The sequence below is a fragment of the Convolutriloba macropyga genome, unplaced genomic scaffold (assembly GCF_964194025.1).
Source record: "Convolutriloba macropyga unplaced genomic scaffold, txConMacr16.3 SCAFFOLD_3773, whole genome shotgun sequence".
NCBI classification, from domain to species: Eukaryota; Metazoa; Xenacoelomorpha; order Acoela; family Convolutidae; genus Convolutriloba; species Convolutriloba macropyga.
The window spans coordinates 1-16,222 of NW_027450143.1; the positions used below are offsets into that span (position 1 = coordinate 1).

Consider the following 16,222-nt stretch of genomic DNA (forward strand, 5'->3'; position numbering starts at 1 on the left):
CGTCTTATTATGAACATTTCAGGGTATTCCTAAGCACTACTGATATTGTGCTGAAACGGCTTATTTTTTTCAAATGTAGACAATTCGTGGCAATACTGAATGCAATAAACAATAAAAGCTGAGAATTACAACTGTTATAAAATTTTGAGATTAACCTTTTTTCATTTGTTCCGTCAAATTTTGTTGTGCTTACATTTGGATTAATTTTGATCATTATGGTTGTGGAGTTGATTTTTAGCCATGAAACTCAATTCAAAAATAACGGTTGGGGATCCTAACCATATAATGCTGTCCTAGGTGATCTCGAGCAAATAATCAGGGCGCAATTTTATAGCGACCTGTTTCAGTCAGAGGGTGCGGCAATAGCGGGCAATAGGTTTACTAAAGGGCGTCAAATTTTATTTTTAGAGCTCATATAGGTCGCAAGCAAGTTTTAGAAGAGGAAAAAAGACAATTTAATCTATTCTTTATCACAAAGCTATGCTAAGATTGTGTTTGTTTTCGATATCTGAATGACAATAGATTTAACTACACTTGATACGCAACGTTTCGCAACTTTTGAAAATTTATAATGAAAGAACTCTACGCCCTAGCACACTTGTAATACAAACTTCGGACACAAAAAATACAATTTTAATTTTCCCAGTTGTCAGCTTTTTTCAAGTATCTCTACAGTTGATCTGCTTGCTGTTTACAAAAAAAAATTCAGTTTTACCAAAAGAAGCACACAAACTTTACGATTTGAGTAAAACTGCTACCCAAAATCTTCAAAAATTGATACAAACATCAAACATAGCCGACAGATTGCTGGAAAATAGCTGCCTTTGACGCGCTTGATGCATATCGGGATTGAAACAGAAAAAAAAACATGATATAAATTGACTGAATTCTTGAATGTTTTTTTTTTCAGTGTCAAAAAGTGTTCTAATTTGGCGTGCGGTTCCAGTTAAATTCAAAAACTATACTTAACTAAGCTTCTAAACTGAAAACGAATAAGCTTAATACCAATTAGCTAATTCTCAATGACTTAATGACCGGGCTTTATCGGTGTATCCCTGTTGATTTTGATCTTTTGACTGACAGTATTCACCACATTGCGTAATTGAATGCGTGAAAGAATTTCAAATCCATTTCAGAATTTCAAAGTCAGAGATCAAAAGTTAAAATTGTGACTTATAACGAAAAACGTGATCAAAAGGCAAAGCGAATTTAAAAAACATAGCCAGACAAGTCCTGAAAAACAATCCAAAGAATGGAATGAAAAACAGAACTATTGTACTGGACCAGCAGATCAATTAAAAAATCCCAGCCGAAAAAAAATCAAAAAAAATTATTGCTAAAACTCTTGAATTTTTTACCCTGAAGGGCAAATAGGATACAATTCAATATACTCATTAACTCACGCACAAGCCTTGAACGAGATTTATCCACTAAAAGTCGATAAACTCGAGAAATATGACAAATACTGAGAAGTGCAAAATTTAAAGGAAATTTCTAAATTTTGCAAAAAATTGTTGAAACCACCTCTTTGTCTATGGAGTTCTGTGATGTAACCCAGCTGCAAGACTTGAAAAAGTTTCGCTGGCCAGCTAAGATCGTTCAACTCAGAAAATGACGAAAAATTTCAAATTTAAAAAAAATCTTGCCAAAATTTGTGAAATAATTATCTTCAGAACCATTTCATTGTCTGAAGAGACTATCTAGTATCTCTATTTTAAGCCTTTAAATAGTTTCATTGGCTCAGAAAACTCGATAAATTCGGAACATGATTTTCAGAAAAATTGAAAAATTAAATTTCATCAAAAAAGAGCTGAAACTGGTGTTGTTAAAATATTGATAACAAATCTATTCCCATTAGCTACAGTAAATTATTGTCAAACCCTAGTCAGCATGAGCCCATGGTGCCAAAAAAGCCGCTGTTGAAAAGAAGCTTGCAAAAAATTTAAAGAAAACTGCTAAAATTCGTGACATTAAAAAATGACAATTGTTTCAGTGCTACTAGAAACTGCAAAGTAAGTTATTATCAAACCCTAAGGAGGCTCCTTGGCCCTTGAGGCTTGAGAAGCCTAAAAATGACTAATTTTCAAAAACTTGAAATTGCAGAAATTTTAAAAGGATATTAAAATGTTGAAAACCAACTCATGGCCAATAAAAACTTTTTAGTGACTATTCATCAAATCCTATGGTACGCTTCGTGGCACCTGGGGCTGAAAAACTTGAATAATGACAATAGAGGTTAGGAAATATGAAAAAATTGCAAGTTTTTAACAAAAAATTGCTGAAGTTCGTGATGTTTAAATGTTAAAAAAACCATACTATTGCCACCAGAAACAATGCAGTAATCTATTATCAAACCCTAGAGGAGGCTCCTTGACACCTAGGGCTGAAAAGACTCAAAAATTATTAACTTTTTAAACTTTTAACTTTTTTTAACTTTTTAAAAAACTTGTAGCTTAAAATGGTCTTAGAAAAAAATATTTCGTGCAAAAGACCTTTATCAACATTTACAGAGTATTTTCAAGTTCAACAAAAATTTCAGGTTCAACAAAAATTCAACAAACTGTGAATATTTTGGGCTCGAAAACTCCTAAAAATGACATCTAACCTTGAATTACAGCCTTTGAAAAGAAGCTTGCAAAAAATTTAAAGAAAACTGCTAAAATTAGTGACATTAAAAAATGACAATTGTTTCAGTGCTACTAGAAACTGCAAAGTAAGTTATTATCAAACCCTAAGGAGGCTCCTTGGCCCTTGAGGCTTGAGAAGCCTAAAAATGACTAATTTTCAAAAACTTGAAATTGCAGAAATTTTAAAAGGATATTAAAATGTTGAAAACCAACTCATGGCCAATAAAAACTTTTTAGTGACTATTCATCAAATCCTATGGTACGCTTCGTGGCACCTGGGGCTGAAAAACTTGAATAATGACAAAAGAGGTTAGGAAATATGAAAAAATTGCAAGTTTTTAACAAAAAATTGCTGAAGTTCGTGATGTTTAAATGTTAAAAAAACCATACTATTGCCACCAGAAACAATGCAGTAATCTATTATCAAACCCTAGAGGAGGCTCCTTGACACCTAGGGCTGAAAAGACTCAAAAATTAATAACTTTTTAACTTTTAACTTTTTTTAACTTTTTAAAAAACTTGTAGCTTAAAATGGTCATAGAAAAAAATATTTCGTGCAAAAGACCTTTATCAACATTTACAGAGTATTTTCAAGTTCAACAAAAATTTCAGGTTCAACAAAAATTCAACAAACTGTGAATATTTTGGGCTCGAAAACTCCTAAAAATGACATCTAACCTTGAATTACAGCCTTCCCAGGAGCTTCACCGCTCTATGCACTTGAAGGACTAAACGCTGCTAAGGGCCTCTAATGAAACTTAATGCCCGCTGAGTCCGTTTATCCCAGTTTGAAAACACAAAGTTACTTTATCCCGTTTTGAAAGCACAAAGTCATGAAAAAGGTGTGAAAACATCTGACAAAAATTAAAACATAGCCGGCAGATTGCCGGAATAGCTGCGAAAGAATAGACCTGCGTGCCATATATTAGAGATAGAAACAGATACAGATCTAAATTGAAAAAAAAATCGACGCCGCTCAAAAAACTAAGTAAAAAACATTCAGCGATAAATTAATAAAGCTTGTAAAATTCATTCCGCAGAAGCCTCTTATTAGGGACCTTTACTGCACAAATGAGTTCCTTTGACCTTAAACAAATTCAAACTAAACTTAAGTTTTAAAGTGCAAAAGTCATTTTATTGAGTGAGGTAAGTCACGTATGATCAAAATCTAATCACGCAAATAACCTAAAAAACTTTTGCTAAAGCGAGTGAGAAATGACGTCACGCGCGCAAATGCAGTTAGTGAGAGGAAGAAGTCATTCAGAAAATTTGACTTTTTCAGCTTTGCTGTGTGAACAAATGTAAAACGAAAAAAGAGCGTCAGACGACGAAACAAAAAAAAACCAAGAGCACCGCAATATAGCTTCGCTCAGCTTACAGCTTCGCAGCTATAAAAAGACAGAGCACCAATACAATCCAATTCTTAAAAAAGGAGAGCACCTAAATAATAGCCATCGAAATAATAGCCATAAATAATGGGCCGACGGCGGCTTTTATTTATTAAGAACAAGCACGAACCATAAGAACTTTAACAGATATAGAAGTCTCAAGATCACAGCCCAAGGACTTCGAGCTTCAGAATTTTACAATGTTCATCAGCAGTAATGATAAATTCTTAGTAATGATCATTCAATGTTTCTCTGTTCATCCTTACCATCCCCGTGCCTGCACGTAAATGTTCACTGCACTCTGCAAGCAAATAGTAGGGAATATTCGCAGAGTGCAGTGAACATTAACGTGCAGGCAAGGAGATGGCAAGGATGAACAGAGAAACATTGCGCATTACTAAGAATTTATGTTACTAGGAGAACTTAAACTACTAAGAGAATTACTAAGAGAGAGAGAGAGAGAGAGAGAGAGAGAGAGAGAAAGAGAGAATTAACGACAGAATTAATACTAAGAGAAACAACACTAAGTAAACTTAAGTGCTAACCTCGTATCCGACGAGATTCATGGCACTGCCGTTGAATGTGGACGGCAAGTCAGTAGTAAGAGCAATGGACATGATCTCAACTGCGGCCTCTCTCAAGTCAGGTCTCATTCTCAAGAATCTCTCACTCACTGAAAAAATTACTCATATTACAGGGGAATGTTATGTTTCATGTCTTAGTGAGATATATTCCTGTAGCCTCTGTTGTATGCGTTGTAGAGGTTTGTATAGTCTTCTCCACGTGGGCTTGTTTTATAGCCCAATGACCGACTTCGATATCGGTTTTAGTCACATTCATTTAACTTTTGATATTAAACGGAATGAAGTAAAGACCTATGACATCTTCATTGGATATGCCGGTCATAAGCACGAAACTTAACTAGTTCAACTTGAAACAAATCATATCTAATCGAATCGTTCTTTCTTCAGTTCGTGGACATAAGAGTGGTATATTATACTCGAAACAAAAATTAGGAATTCAGTCAACTCGTATGAAAATTAAGGAAAACGGAAATTAGTAGAAAACCAAAAACTCTCAATTCTCTTACAAAAGAGGAAGTTTACCATGTAATTTTGTGATTTAAAGATTTGCTTTTGTTAACGTGCGTAGAGACAAGACAACATACCAACAACAGCAGCTGCCGCTCCATCAGAAGTAGGACAACATTGCAGTTTAGTCAGTGGATCGTGTATGCATTTGCTACTTTCAATCTGTTCCAGCGAATACTCGTCTCTTGAAAAAACCATCAAACAAGAATTTGAAATTGTTTTCAGAGGAGTGAAATCAATAGTTCTTTTCAGTTGCAAAACGTTACTCGATTGCTAAACTCGCATTTCAAAAATTGCTATCATAAATCTTATAGAACTCAAATACTTAATATTGGCATTAAATCAACTCACATTCAATTGTTATGCGAAAAACTCAACAATTTCGAAAGAAAATAATCAAACGACGCCTAAAACTAAAATTAAGAGTCAACATGATGGTAAGGGAACAATTGCACGCAAAATTCCGAAAAGTAACATAATTCATGCGCATCTTAATATTTATAGACTTAGCGCCAGTTAGGCGACTTAAACTACTTGTCCAAGAAGTTGATGATTCGTTCAAAAAACCTCAGATAACTTTATCAGTCGCCTTCAAAACGCAAGGTGTATTATGAACATTATGATCGACTCTTCGAATATTTTGTTCCTCAATAGTCTCTTCTTGTATAATTCTTCAAGTATTTTTTAACGAAGAATGACAACAAACAAGGCAATTAATTCCTACAAATTTGGAAGTAACAAACTACCACGAGAGATTTCCCTGAAACTAAGAATTACAGTTCAGATCAAAACCCTTCTGTCTACCTGAATTGTGAGCGTGGGTTTTTGGTGGAGTGTAGGTGATTCTTGTGAGCTATTTTTGCAAAGTGACTCGGCTTAGTTCCATATTTGGACATGTGTTCACGGCCTGCATTTCCAAACAGCTGAGCAGTTGGAGGTCCACTCTCAAAGCCATATCTGAAATACTAATCAATTTTCAAATCTGAAGCCACCCAAACCCAATTCCTGCGAATAGCAGCATTCATATTGGTAATTAAACTTTAGACCTTTTAAAACAGGATTCAAATGGTAGCAGGATTTAAATATCTTTTTTTATTAAATTATTTTAAGAAAACCGAACCTCAGTTTGTTAAGAAAATAATAAAGTTTGATTTATAAATTTCTAACATGTAACATTAACCTAGTGGCTAGTTTATTTTACTTGTTTCAGAACTTTCACGAGCGTTTTCCTGGGTCATCTTACTTCACGAGTAATAGAAACCGTGCTAGAATAACAAACATAGTTTTCGTCTACTCACTTCTCGACCATTGAAGCAATGAGATCCTCGGCAGGATTGGCCCGATCATCCCACTTGCTTCCCAATGATCCCCTCTCCATCTTCTCAAAGCCCAGAGCAAGCACACAGTCACTCCTGCTTCCAGCCACCATCTCGTGTGCCAGATACAAAGCAGAAGAACCAGTTGCACAGTTGTTGTTCACATTCACAATTGGGATACCTGACAAACAACGTAACAATGGTAACTTCCCCTCCGTAGAATGACAACGATAGAGGGTATTTAGCCTTTTCATCTGTTCTTCGCCGGGCTCGCTGTTGCCCCTTTCTGTTTTCTGTTCAGATTTGAAGTGTATAGTAGCACACTAATTTCGGGCGCTTCGAGCTATCAATGGATTGAAACGGGGTCGACGACCAAGTAAAAAATTAATAGCATCAAAGGCAATATTCTAAACATAGCCGACAGACTGCCAGAAAACAGCCCCCATAGCTTCGTAGATCCACAGTCTCAAAAAGATAATAAACAAGAAATTTCTCTTCCTTTTTTAATTGCTGAGATATATTTTGACTAAGAATAACCTTCAATTAGAGTGACATACACTCAGGTGATCTTATCTCCTTGAATTAAAGTAAAGAGAATTCATTTTGATTGTGAGGAAGTCAGTTTTGAGATTTGGGTAAGTCACGTCTCTCCAAAAACTTAAACACAACCGACTAACATCGTGCGAATTGCTCTCAAACGACCGGGAATTGGTTTTGTCAGTAGCCAGCCACGGTTTAGTAAAGCTAGCTTTAGCTTTATTGAAGAGCCGTGAGGTGAGGATAATAGATGATGAGATCACGCCACATAACAGCAGCTGTAGTGAGGCATCAACAAAAGAGTTAAGGAAAGAAAGATAGAGAGAGAGAGAGAGAGACAGAGAGAGAGAGAGAGAGAGAGAGAGATAGAGAGCTAGGAATGTTTTCCATGATGATATTCGACTCTTCAACGTCTAGTCTTCTGACCTTGTTAGTAATTAAATCATATAAAAATGGGAAGTGAAAAATTCAAAAAATTTCAACATTTCGCAGTGAAAAACGCTCGAATCCACTTTTTGTCTCTGGAGTTGAGTTCGGTCATGTAAAACATCTGCAAGACTTAAAAAGTTTCATTGGCCAGTAATGATCGTTAAACTCAGAAAAGGACAAAAATAACCAAAAATTTCCAAAACAATAGCAAATTTTAACAACATTAATATCTTCAGAACCATTTCATTGTCTCAGAGAAGGTCCCCTGGTGCCGGAAAAATCAAAACTCAAAAATTTTCAAAAACTTGAAAAAACTGCAAAATTTTTTTAAAAAATTGCTGAAATTCGTGATATTAATATCTTAAAAAACATTCCATTACATCTAGAAACTATGCAGTAACGTATTATAAAACCCTCGAGGAGGCCCATTTGTTCTTGAGGCTGGCGAAACCTAAAAATAACAAAGAATTTCAAAATTGCAAGCTTTATAAAAAATTTGTGATGTTAAAAAATTGAAAACTATTCCATGGCCAAAAAATTTTTCCAATAACTTACTATCAAACCCTTAAGAAGTTTTTCTGAAACCTGAGGCAGAAAAAAACTGGAATCATGACAATATAAAAAAAACGAAAAAAATGCACGTTTTGTCAAAAAACGCTTAAATTCGTGATGTTAAAATCTTGAAAAACATTTCATTACATCTAAAACTATACAGTAGCCTATTATTAAACCCTAGAGGAGATTTCCTGCCTCTTTAGGCTAGATAAACCTAAAAAACGACAAAAATCTTTTAAAAAACATGAAAAAAATTGCAAGGTTTACCAAAAAAATTGCTAAAATTTGTTACATTAAAAAGCTGAAATTTACTCCATGGCCAATTAAAATTTTTCTGTAACTATTTAGCAAACCCTTAAATAAGATGTAAAAATATTGAAAATCGTTCCATTACCGCTAGAAACTATACAGTAATCTATTATCAAACCCTAGAGGAGGTTCCTTAACGCCTAGGGCTGAATAAAACTTTTTTAATATGACAAACTTTTAAAATGCTTGAAAAAATTGCGAACATTAGTGTAAAAATTTGCGTATTTTTGTTTAGATTACCAAAACATATAGTCCTTAAAATGGTCCTAAAAAGTACTCATGTCAACATTACAACAATTTGGGCTCAAAAACTCCTAAAAACGGACCTTTTAACCTTGAACTACTGCCTTCTCGGTAGCTTCATCGCACTAAGCACTTGAAGGACTACTAACGCGTTTGAGAGCAAGTAATCACGCGAATGAACTAAAACTCGCTCTAATAAGAGTGAAAAACGACATCGAGACGCAATTCAGTCAAATTGCACCAATGAACAAAACAAAAGGCAGATTTGAAGTAACCGTGATGTCATATGGCCGCGACAATAAGGTTTATGAAAAGAAAAAAATCATAGCAGGACAAGTCCTGACCTAAAATTCAAAAAATTTTCAATCACTAAACACAAGACTAGACCTATATTGGATTATGAAAAAATTGGAAAGCCATCTAGAAAAAAACCCGATTAAAGACTTGAAAACGGTGAATATCAACGTTAAATTGCTGCACGTGAACAAAAACTCACTAGCAAGAACGCAAGAGTTTGTCCAAATACCGTTTTCTCACTCTGCTTCAAAATTAGAGTGAAAAAATTTCAAGCTGGAAAACCAATCGATTTGTTGCTCCACTTCCCCTATGGGCGCGATCAAAATAATCACTTCCTGTTTCGGCTTGAAGATCCTTAAAAAAAGACTATAATTCACGATTCTTTGATACTATTCAAATTCTTTGATTTCTATAAAACCAAGAGATGGCCAAACATAGCCCCAGATATTGCTTTGCGGCTATTATATACATACACCGACTGGCGTCCGACAGATTGCTCTCGAACAACAGGCGGTGTTATTTAATTTAGAGGATGTAGCCTGGATTAATTTTTCCTTATGGGTGAAAAAAATTCGAACCAGGGTGCGCTTCCCCGAGCTTCAGCGTCCTAAAGAAATCATGAACCACTCGGCCGTCGGGCCATTGAATTTTTCAATGCTACAACCGGTTTATTTTAGCGACAAATTTCACTTCGGAGGGAAAACAACAGAGATTACTCAAAAATGAGGACTCACTTGAAAAAACAATTGAGAAATCAAAGAATCTTTTACAACAAAAGTTCAAAAACGGTCAAACAAAAATTTTGTATAAAAAAGAGATGCATTTACAATTATTGCTTCAAACTTCATTCGAGAGCAATTAAAAACAAGAAGAAATTAAATAACTTAATTTATAGGCGTATATGACGAAGTTTCCAATAGCTCATCGGTTCAATAACTGTATATTAAATACTTTTTATTTAGTTTTGCGTGATTTTTGTATCAGTTAATATATAAGTACTGCAAGCAGAATTGATCGTAAACGCTGAAGATAACGTCAGCTATCCAACTACAATTATGACTATTATGTCAACTAACCAACACAAGTGTCTAATGGAACGGTCCCATAATCGACAATATTCAACCCCAATTTTTTTGCTAATAAAAAGAACCAATTATCTGAGCTCTCAAGAAGTCACGAGACACTTTTGCTCAAATTTTCACACTTTTTAAAAAGTGCATGCTACTCTGAGGAATAAATTGAGCATACAGATGTACCAATTTCAAACGCACCGGAAAAGTTAACAACCTGATTAAAAGATGAATGATCAATCGCATTCCATATACAAAGTTACTTTTTTTGGAAAACAGAACTAAAGTTCATTTTGCTCAATTTTCAAAAACCACCTCATAAGAAAGAAACGGATAGGAGCACAAGTAAACCAACAAATCAAGCGAGTGTGACTAATTTAACAATGGAATCAAATTCAAAAAGACCATTAAGACACTATTTGTTTCGATGCGTTTTTGAGTATCAAAGTTCGATTCAGTAGCTTGGAATATTATCTTGTTCTGGCGGGGCATGATACAGCAACATTTAGGACTAGATAACTTTAGAGTATAGTTCATGGAGTTCAGCGGCAATTCACGCTCAGCGCCTCAGATCTGAACTCTAATTAAATTATGCTTCCCAATAAATAATTTGGGGTTTGTTACCCCAGTACGTTATGCACCCCCAATTACAGAGCACGTGTCATTACTTTGTAAATCACCATGTAAAAATATCACACGTCTAGGGGGTGCAAACAGCATGGCCCCACTAAGCTGTGGGCACAAACGGAAAAGGTCCAAATAAACACATACTTGTAGTACACTTGACATAATCGTGTATTAAAACGGTTTTGTTCGCGGTATGAACTCTGTAAGCTTCTTGAAAAAAAAACATCTTAAAAAAGCAGAGGTATAAATTAATAATTGTAAAAACAACCCCGATTGCAGTTTAAGTACTAATGGTGGGGGGACTTACATACTAGCCTCACGAAACTGATGGGGGTTTGTAATGAAAAAAAGCAATAAACTCCAAATACTTCAAGTAAGTCAATTTTACACTATGTCTCACCTGTCATTCCTAGTTGGTAGAGACTCTTCTGTCCACAACAAGACTCTCCATAACAGTATCCCACAAATGCCCTCTCCACGTCAGAGTACACCAACTTAGCATCTGCCAGAGCACTCCGGGTAGCCTCAAGGGCCATAACCGGGTAGTCAAAGTCCCCTCTGCGACCTGCCAATTTTACACAAATACTAAACATTATATCAATGCAAATATTAAGTTAGATACCCTTAACATGAGCAGTATTCATATCCTGAGACAAAGCAGAATGATCAGAAATGGGCCATCACGAGCAAAATGTTCATACGGAAAAAGAATACTTTTTTCAGAGTACTCACTTATGAAAAACGAAATGTATCTACTTCAAACCACTTGAAAACGATATATCAGCTCAGCAGGAAACCCAGAATAAGACTTGCTTTGAAGCAAAAGCAAATTGAAAGAAAAAATCAATTTATTTCTTACAGGCCATTACGATTGGTGAAGAGATTCCTGAATAAGATAGCTCTTATGTGAAAAAGCTGCATGAAAAATGCTTCCACTAGCTTTTGCAAAAAATGAGCTTCTACTAGCTTTCACTTATCTTGTAACACAAATTAATCTTGCAACACAAGATTAAATTAGCAAAAAAATAAAAATTGACAGAAAACCAAGGCACTTCCAATTCGTTGAATCAAAGCAGATACATATGGTAGCTGGACACGGCTAGCGCTATCGAAACTGCGAAAGACAGCAACGTTTAAATACAGTTAAGAAACGCGCGAATAAAAAGAGTACCGAACTTAAAATGTCATTGGGTTCATGAGCTATGAACTGCAATCGCAAATGAACAGTAGCAATGCTAATTGAAAAACATTTCGATAGCTGTTATGTATATAAAATGAACAGCCAGTTTTTATTATTTCGGGAAAAAGCTTATTAAAAAAGGTCATCAATCAATCAGAACGACTTACAGTATGAAAACGCATATGATCCACTGTTGATACAAACAACAAACGTTTTTAGCAATATGCGTGTGAAACCATCAGAAATGCCAGACAACATATGTTGCAAATGTTGCAAAAATATTGCTGGTGTAAACCAGTGATAGATTTCAGAACAAATTCAATTAATTCTTATATGTTTAGCTCGTAGATATTCTGACTTTATATTTTCAACATAACACCCAACTACTTCTATGTTAGTATCGTCAGCGAACAGCAAAATTTCAACATTTTTACAGAGTAAGGGAAGGTCGTTTATATATATTAAAAAGAAAAGGGCCCAAAATCGATTCCAGAGGACCACCGTCTTTAATTTTGTACCAATCAGACGAAAAACCATTATTTACAACTTGCTGCTTTCTATTACTCAGATAAGAGTTAAAACATATCCAACAGTCGCCTCGAAATCATAGCTCTCCAGTTTTTTCAAATGACATGTATTATGGATAGCATGAAAATCATTTTTTAAATTCAAGAAGAATATAACTATGGTCGAATGTTGTTGTCTTATGCGAACAGCTTCTGTTAGCTCAACTAGTGCGTCAATTGTAATATGCTTAGATCTAAAATCCAATTGCTTCTTATAAAATAAAGAAAATTTCTCATAATATCGGTACACTCGATTGTACATAGCTCTTTCAAAAACTTTACTGAAAATTAGTAGAAGTGAAATTGGCCTACAATTACTTTGGTCAAGTTTGGACCCTTCGTGTAGTGGGAGAACTCTTGCTCGAGCCATCTTTTTAGGAAAAATACCTTTGTCAAAAGAAAAATTTATCAAAAACACCAGATAGGGGTTGATGGCATCTGGAGATAATTTTATATACATGTTACTGATATCATCAACACCTGAGGATGACTTGTTATCAAGATTGGTAAAAATTTCCCCAACCTCTCTCGCAGTATTTTTTTAAAGATACATAGAGCATTCGAGTCTAGGAAAAGAAGATTGGAAAAGTTTATTTAAGTGCGTACAGACTTGATATCCATTGAAGCAAAAAAATTGTTGAAGCTTTTTCCATTATTTTCATCCGAAGGTTCAACAAAGTTCCGATAACAGCAGCTTAGGAATGGAAAATTCTGCGATTTATGTGAAAGGCCTTTAAGCTCACTGAGTAGATGGAAGTCTGTTTAAAGTTTCCTATACAAATTTGGAAAGAATTTAGATAGAATCGTTTTTTGCGCAACTTTATTTGCTTTGCCAGACTTATTCCACACTCTTTCAATTGCTTCAGCAGGTCATTGTTATTTTTGTTTTCTTTATATTTATAATAAGCGTGCTTTCTTTTTGGACGTAAATTTTTTTAACCTATTATCAAACCCAATGCGGAACTTTTTGTTTTCTATCGACATTTTTTAAAGGTGCAAAATCCTTGTCCTTTAAGAAAAAGTTGGTTAAATGTGGAAAAAGCATTGCTAGGATCGACACTTTTGCAAATAAGGTCAGCTTTTGTTAAGATGTGCTTCCACTGCCATTTTATAACGGCACACAACATCATCATTGTTTACAAAGCTTGTTATCTCGGAACTTTAAATCCATTTGATTTAGATCGTCACTTGATCGCCACGTTAGAATAACGGAATTATGATCGGTAAAATTTTGATGTTCTAGGACTTCAACAGAAACATGTTTACCCAAATTGTGATAAATGAAATGGGCCAAGCAAGAATTAAAATGGTCCAAAATGGCGAACTAAAGTGTGAATAATTCACTCATGAAGCCAAAGAATGTTCGCGAGCAAAAGCGCAAAACTTCAAGCAAAAATTTTGAATAAAAAAGGACACACGTTTACAATAATTGCTTCAAACTTCGTTCGTGAGCAATTAAAAACAATAGGATACAGTCACAGTACCTCGACTAAATTTCATCTTCATTTAGGCATGCCGGTTTTCCAAATGATCAGAAACTCTGACACAGGACTGGCTTCAATTCGGGTTGAATTCTGAGACACTAGATGATGCGGTTGTCGCTTACTGAGCGAATTGAGCATCGGTCCCCATTCGACTTTATTTCGAGTGTGATACATTCAGTTGCCCAATAAAAAGACACAAAAGAAGTCTCATAAAAAATTAATCAAAGTAATAAACAAAATCTCAGATCAATGACGGTAAGATAATAAGTGCTGCATGAAATTCCACAGACAAAAAAACTTTAAAATCCTCTATTGGTGTGACTACTACGAACAAAACTTTAAAAATAAAACTTTCAGAAACTGGTATTTTGTCTCGAAGAAAAATGTCCTCCTGGGAGGTTCAGAAATTGAATCATTTTGATTATCAGTTACCAGAAATTGGGCTCAAAAGCTGGCCAAAAGTGACAATAAATCTCTTAACGCCTTAGAGGATTATCTAGCACAATATTTCGGTAACCATAAGCATATTGCGCAGGTAATATGAATCCTCGAAAGCTCTTCAGATCCCATGTATTAACATAGCGCCGCGAGTTTTAGTTATGCGATTGGCTAAGTTTGACAGTGATGATTCAGCATAGCTTTGCGGCCTTATACTCACAAATCCAACTTCAAATGAGCTTCGTAGTGTTTGGATGAATAATGGATGATGAACATTTTTTATAGAAACCTCTGTTTAATAAAATCAAAGTACAACATGATTGCTTTTTAAAACTACTTTATAGTAAACAGTAAAACCAACCGAGAAACATACCTGGTTTTTCAAAGTTGGTCATTCCGATTCCCACAACGTACACCTTCATGATTGTGATTGCACCCTGCTCTGCTCGTTACTTATACGATATAATCAAAGTAAAAACGGTCAAAGACCTGAATAAGTACCACAGTAGGAAAATTTGGAATGCTATCAAGATGGAGAATTATTTTGAAAGACAAAACTACCGACACCGTTTTGTTAAAGAATTTCTCGCGAAGTAAAAACGAACGTCGACAATAATTCTTATAAAATTATTTCAATATGTAACTTAATGAATAAGACTATATATATATACTATTGATACCAACGCTATGATATAATTCTTCGATATGGTTTCGAATGATTGGAGCAGCAAAACAGAACTTTGTACAAATAGATAACAATTTCAAATTGAACGATATTTAACTCTCATTTCAGCATTTGTGGTTTTCTCAAGACACCATTACGCAACCTGAAATCAACGACCGCAATTATATCGGCTGAAGAGAAAACGAAACTATTGCTGCTTTAACTTTAACAAAATTAATTTTGAGGTTTTCAATTTCACGAAAGATAGAATACGCAATTATGTTTTGACTGACACGGATCCTGTTCAACAGGTCGCATCAAAATTGACAGCAAAATAAAAAAAAAGTTTTGTGAACTTGATGCACGATGCAGAAAAAGTGAATTTTACTTCTGATTATTTTCCAATTTAAATTTAGTTGTCATCAGAAGAGAAATAAAACAGACTTTTACGCGCTTTTTTTCTGATAGGCGCAAATGGCATCCGGACAATGACTGCGTTAAACTCATTCATGACTCCAATCCACGCAGAATAAGAGCTCTGTACTTCTTCATTTGAAGGCTGACCCAATGTAAATCGTATCTTTAATGAGAGGGAAACGCGTACTCGGAGACCAGTAAGGCCAGAAAACTGATAATAAATTTAATGTTCATGAGCTTTACCAGTTTATCCCGTTTCTCAAAACGAAAAGTCGTGGAATTAGTTGGTCTGATTACTAAAAAATGTGTAGTATGAAAAATCACAAAAAAGGGCAACAGGACTGAAATAATTCCTTTCAGTCTTCAATTGAGAGCACTTAAAAATAGTCATCAACACAAAAAATGAAACTTAGATACACTTATTGAATTGTTAAGGCACCCTAAAAAATGAGTCGTTGCGTTTCAACGACCTGAAAACTCTTAAAAGGATTTAAGACATCTCTACTGCTACAGAAACGTTTACAGACAAATAGACTGGCTTCAGCCATAATTGAGGTCCAAAGCAAATTGACTTGCCATTGGCTAATAGCGCAGTCTGCAAAGTGGAAACGAATAGTGTACCTCAGGTGTCAAATTCCAGTGTTTAATCGTACAAGATTCTTAAAGGATTAACTTTAGTCTTCAACACGGGTTACTGTTGATTTATTAGAACGGAAGCTAGGGATTCGAAGGACTGTGTGAGACTATAAAATAACATGAGAGTGATCTGAAAAGAGGTACTTGATGTCCCCGTTGATCATCCTTGCTTTATTGTTCCGACCCACTTTAGTGGGGGAGGAACAATATACTCAACTGGTTTTTTTTGTTCAGACAAATTCGGCTGAACAAAATTTTAAAAAATTGATCTATTTTATTTTAAAATTGATCTATTTTATTTTATTTTAAAATTGATCTATTTTGCAACCATTTGAACAATTGAGTAAT

General features: G+C 34.8%; 1 protein-coding gene across 1 annotated transcript; it reads right to left on the reverse strand.

Annotated features, from left to right (window-relative positions):
* Positions 1 to 4,560: 4,560 nt before the first annotated feature.
* On the reverse strand, positions 4,561 to 14,980 carry LOC142355659 (sterol carrier protein 2-like; the record flags this gene model as incomplete). Its single annotated transcript, XM_075407739.1, has 6 exons — positions 14,531 to 14,980; positions 10,890 to 11,054; positions 6,405 to 6,603; positions 5,911 to 6,063; positions 5,184 to 5,290; positions 4,561 to 4,688 (listed from the first exon to the last, which is right to left on the reverse strand). Coding segments are annotated over exons 1-6 (801 nt in total), but the record flags the coding sequence as incomplete, so codon positions are not given.
* Positions 14,981 to 16,222: the final 1,242 nt, after the last annotated feature.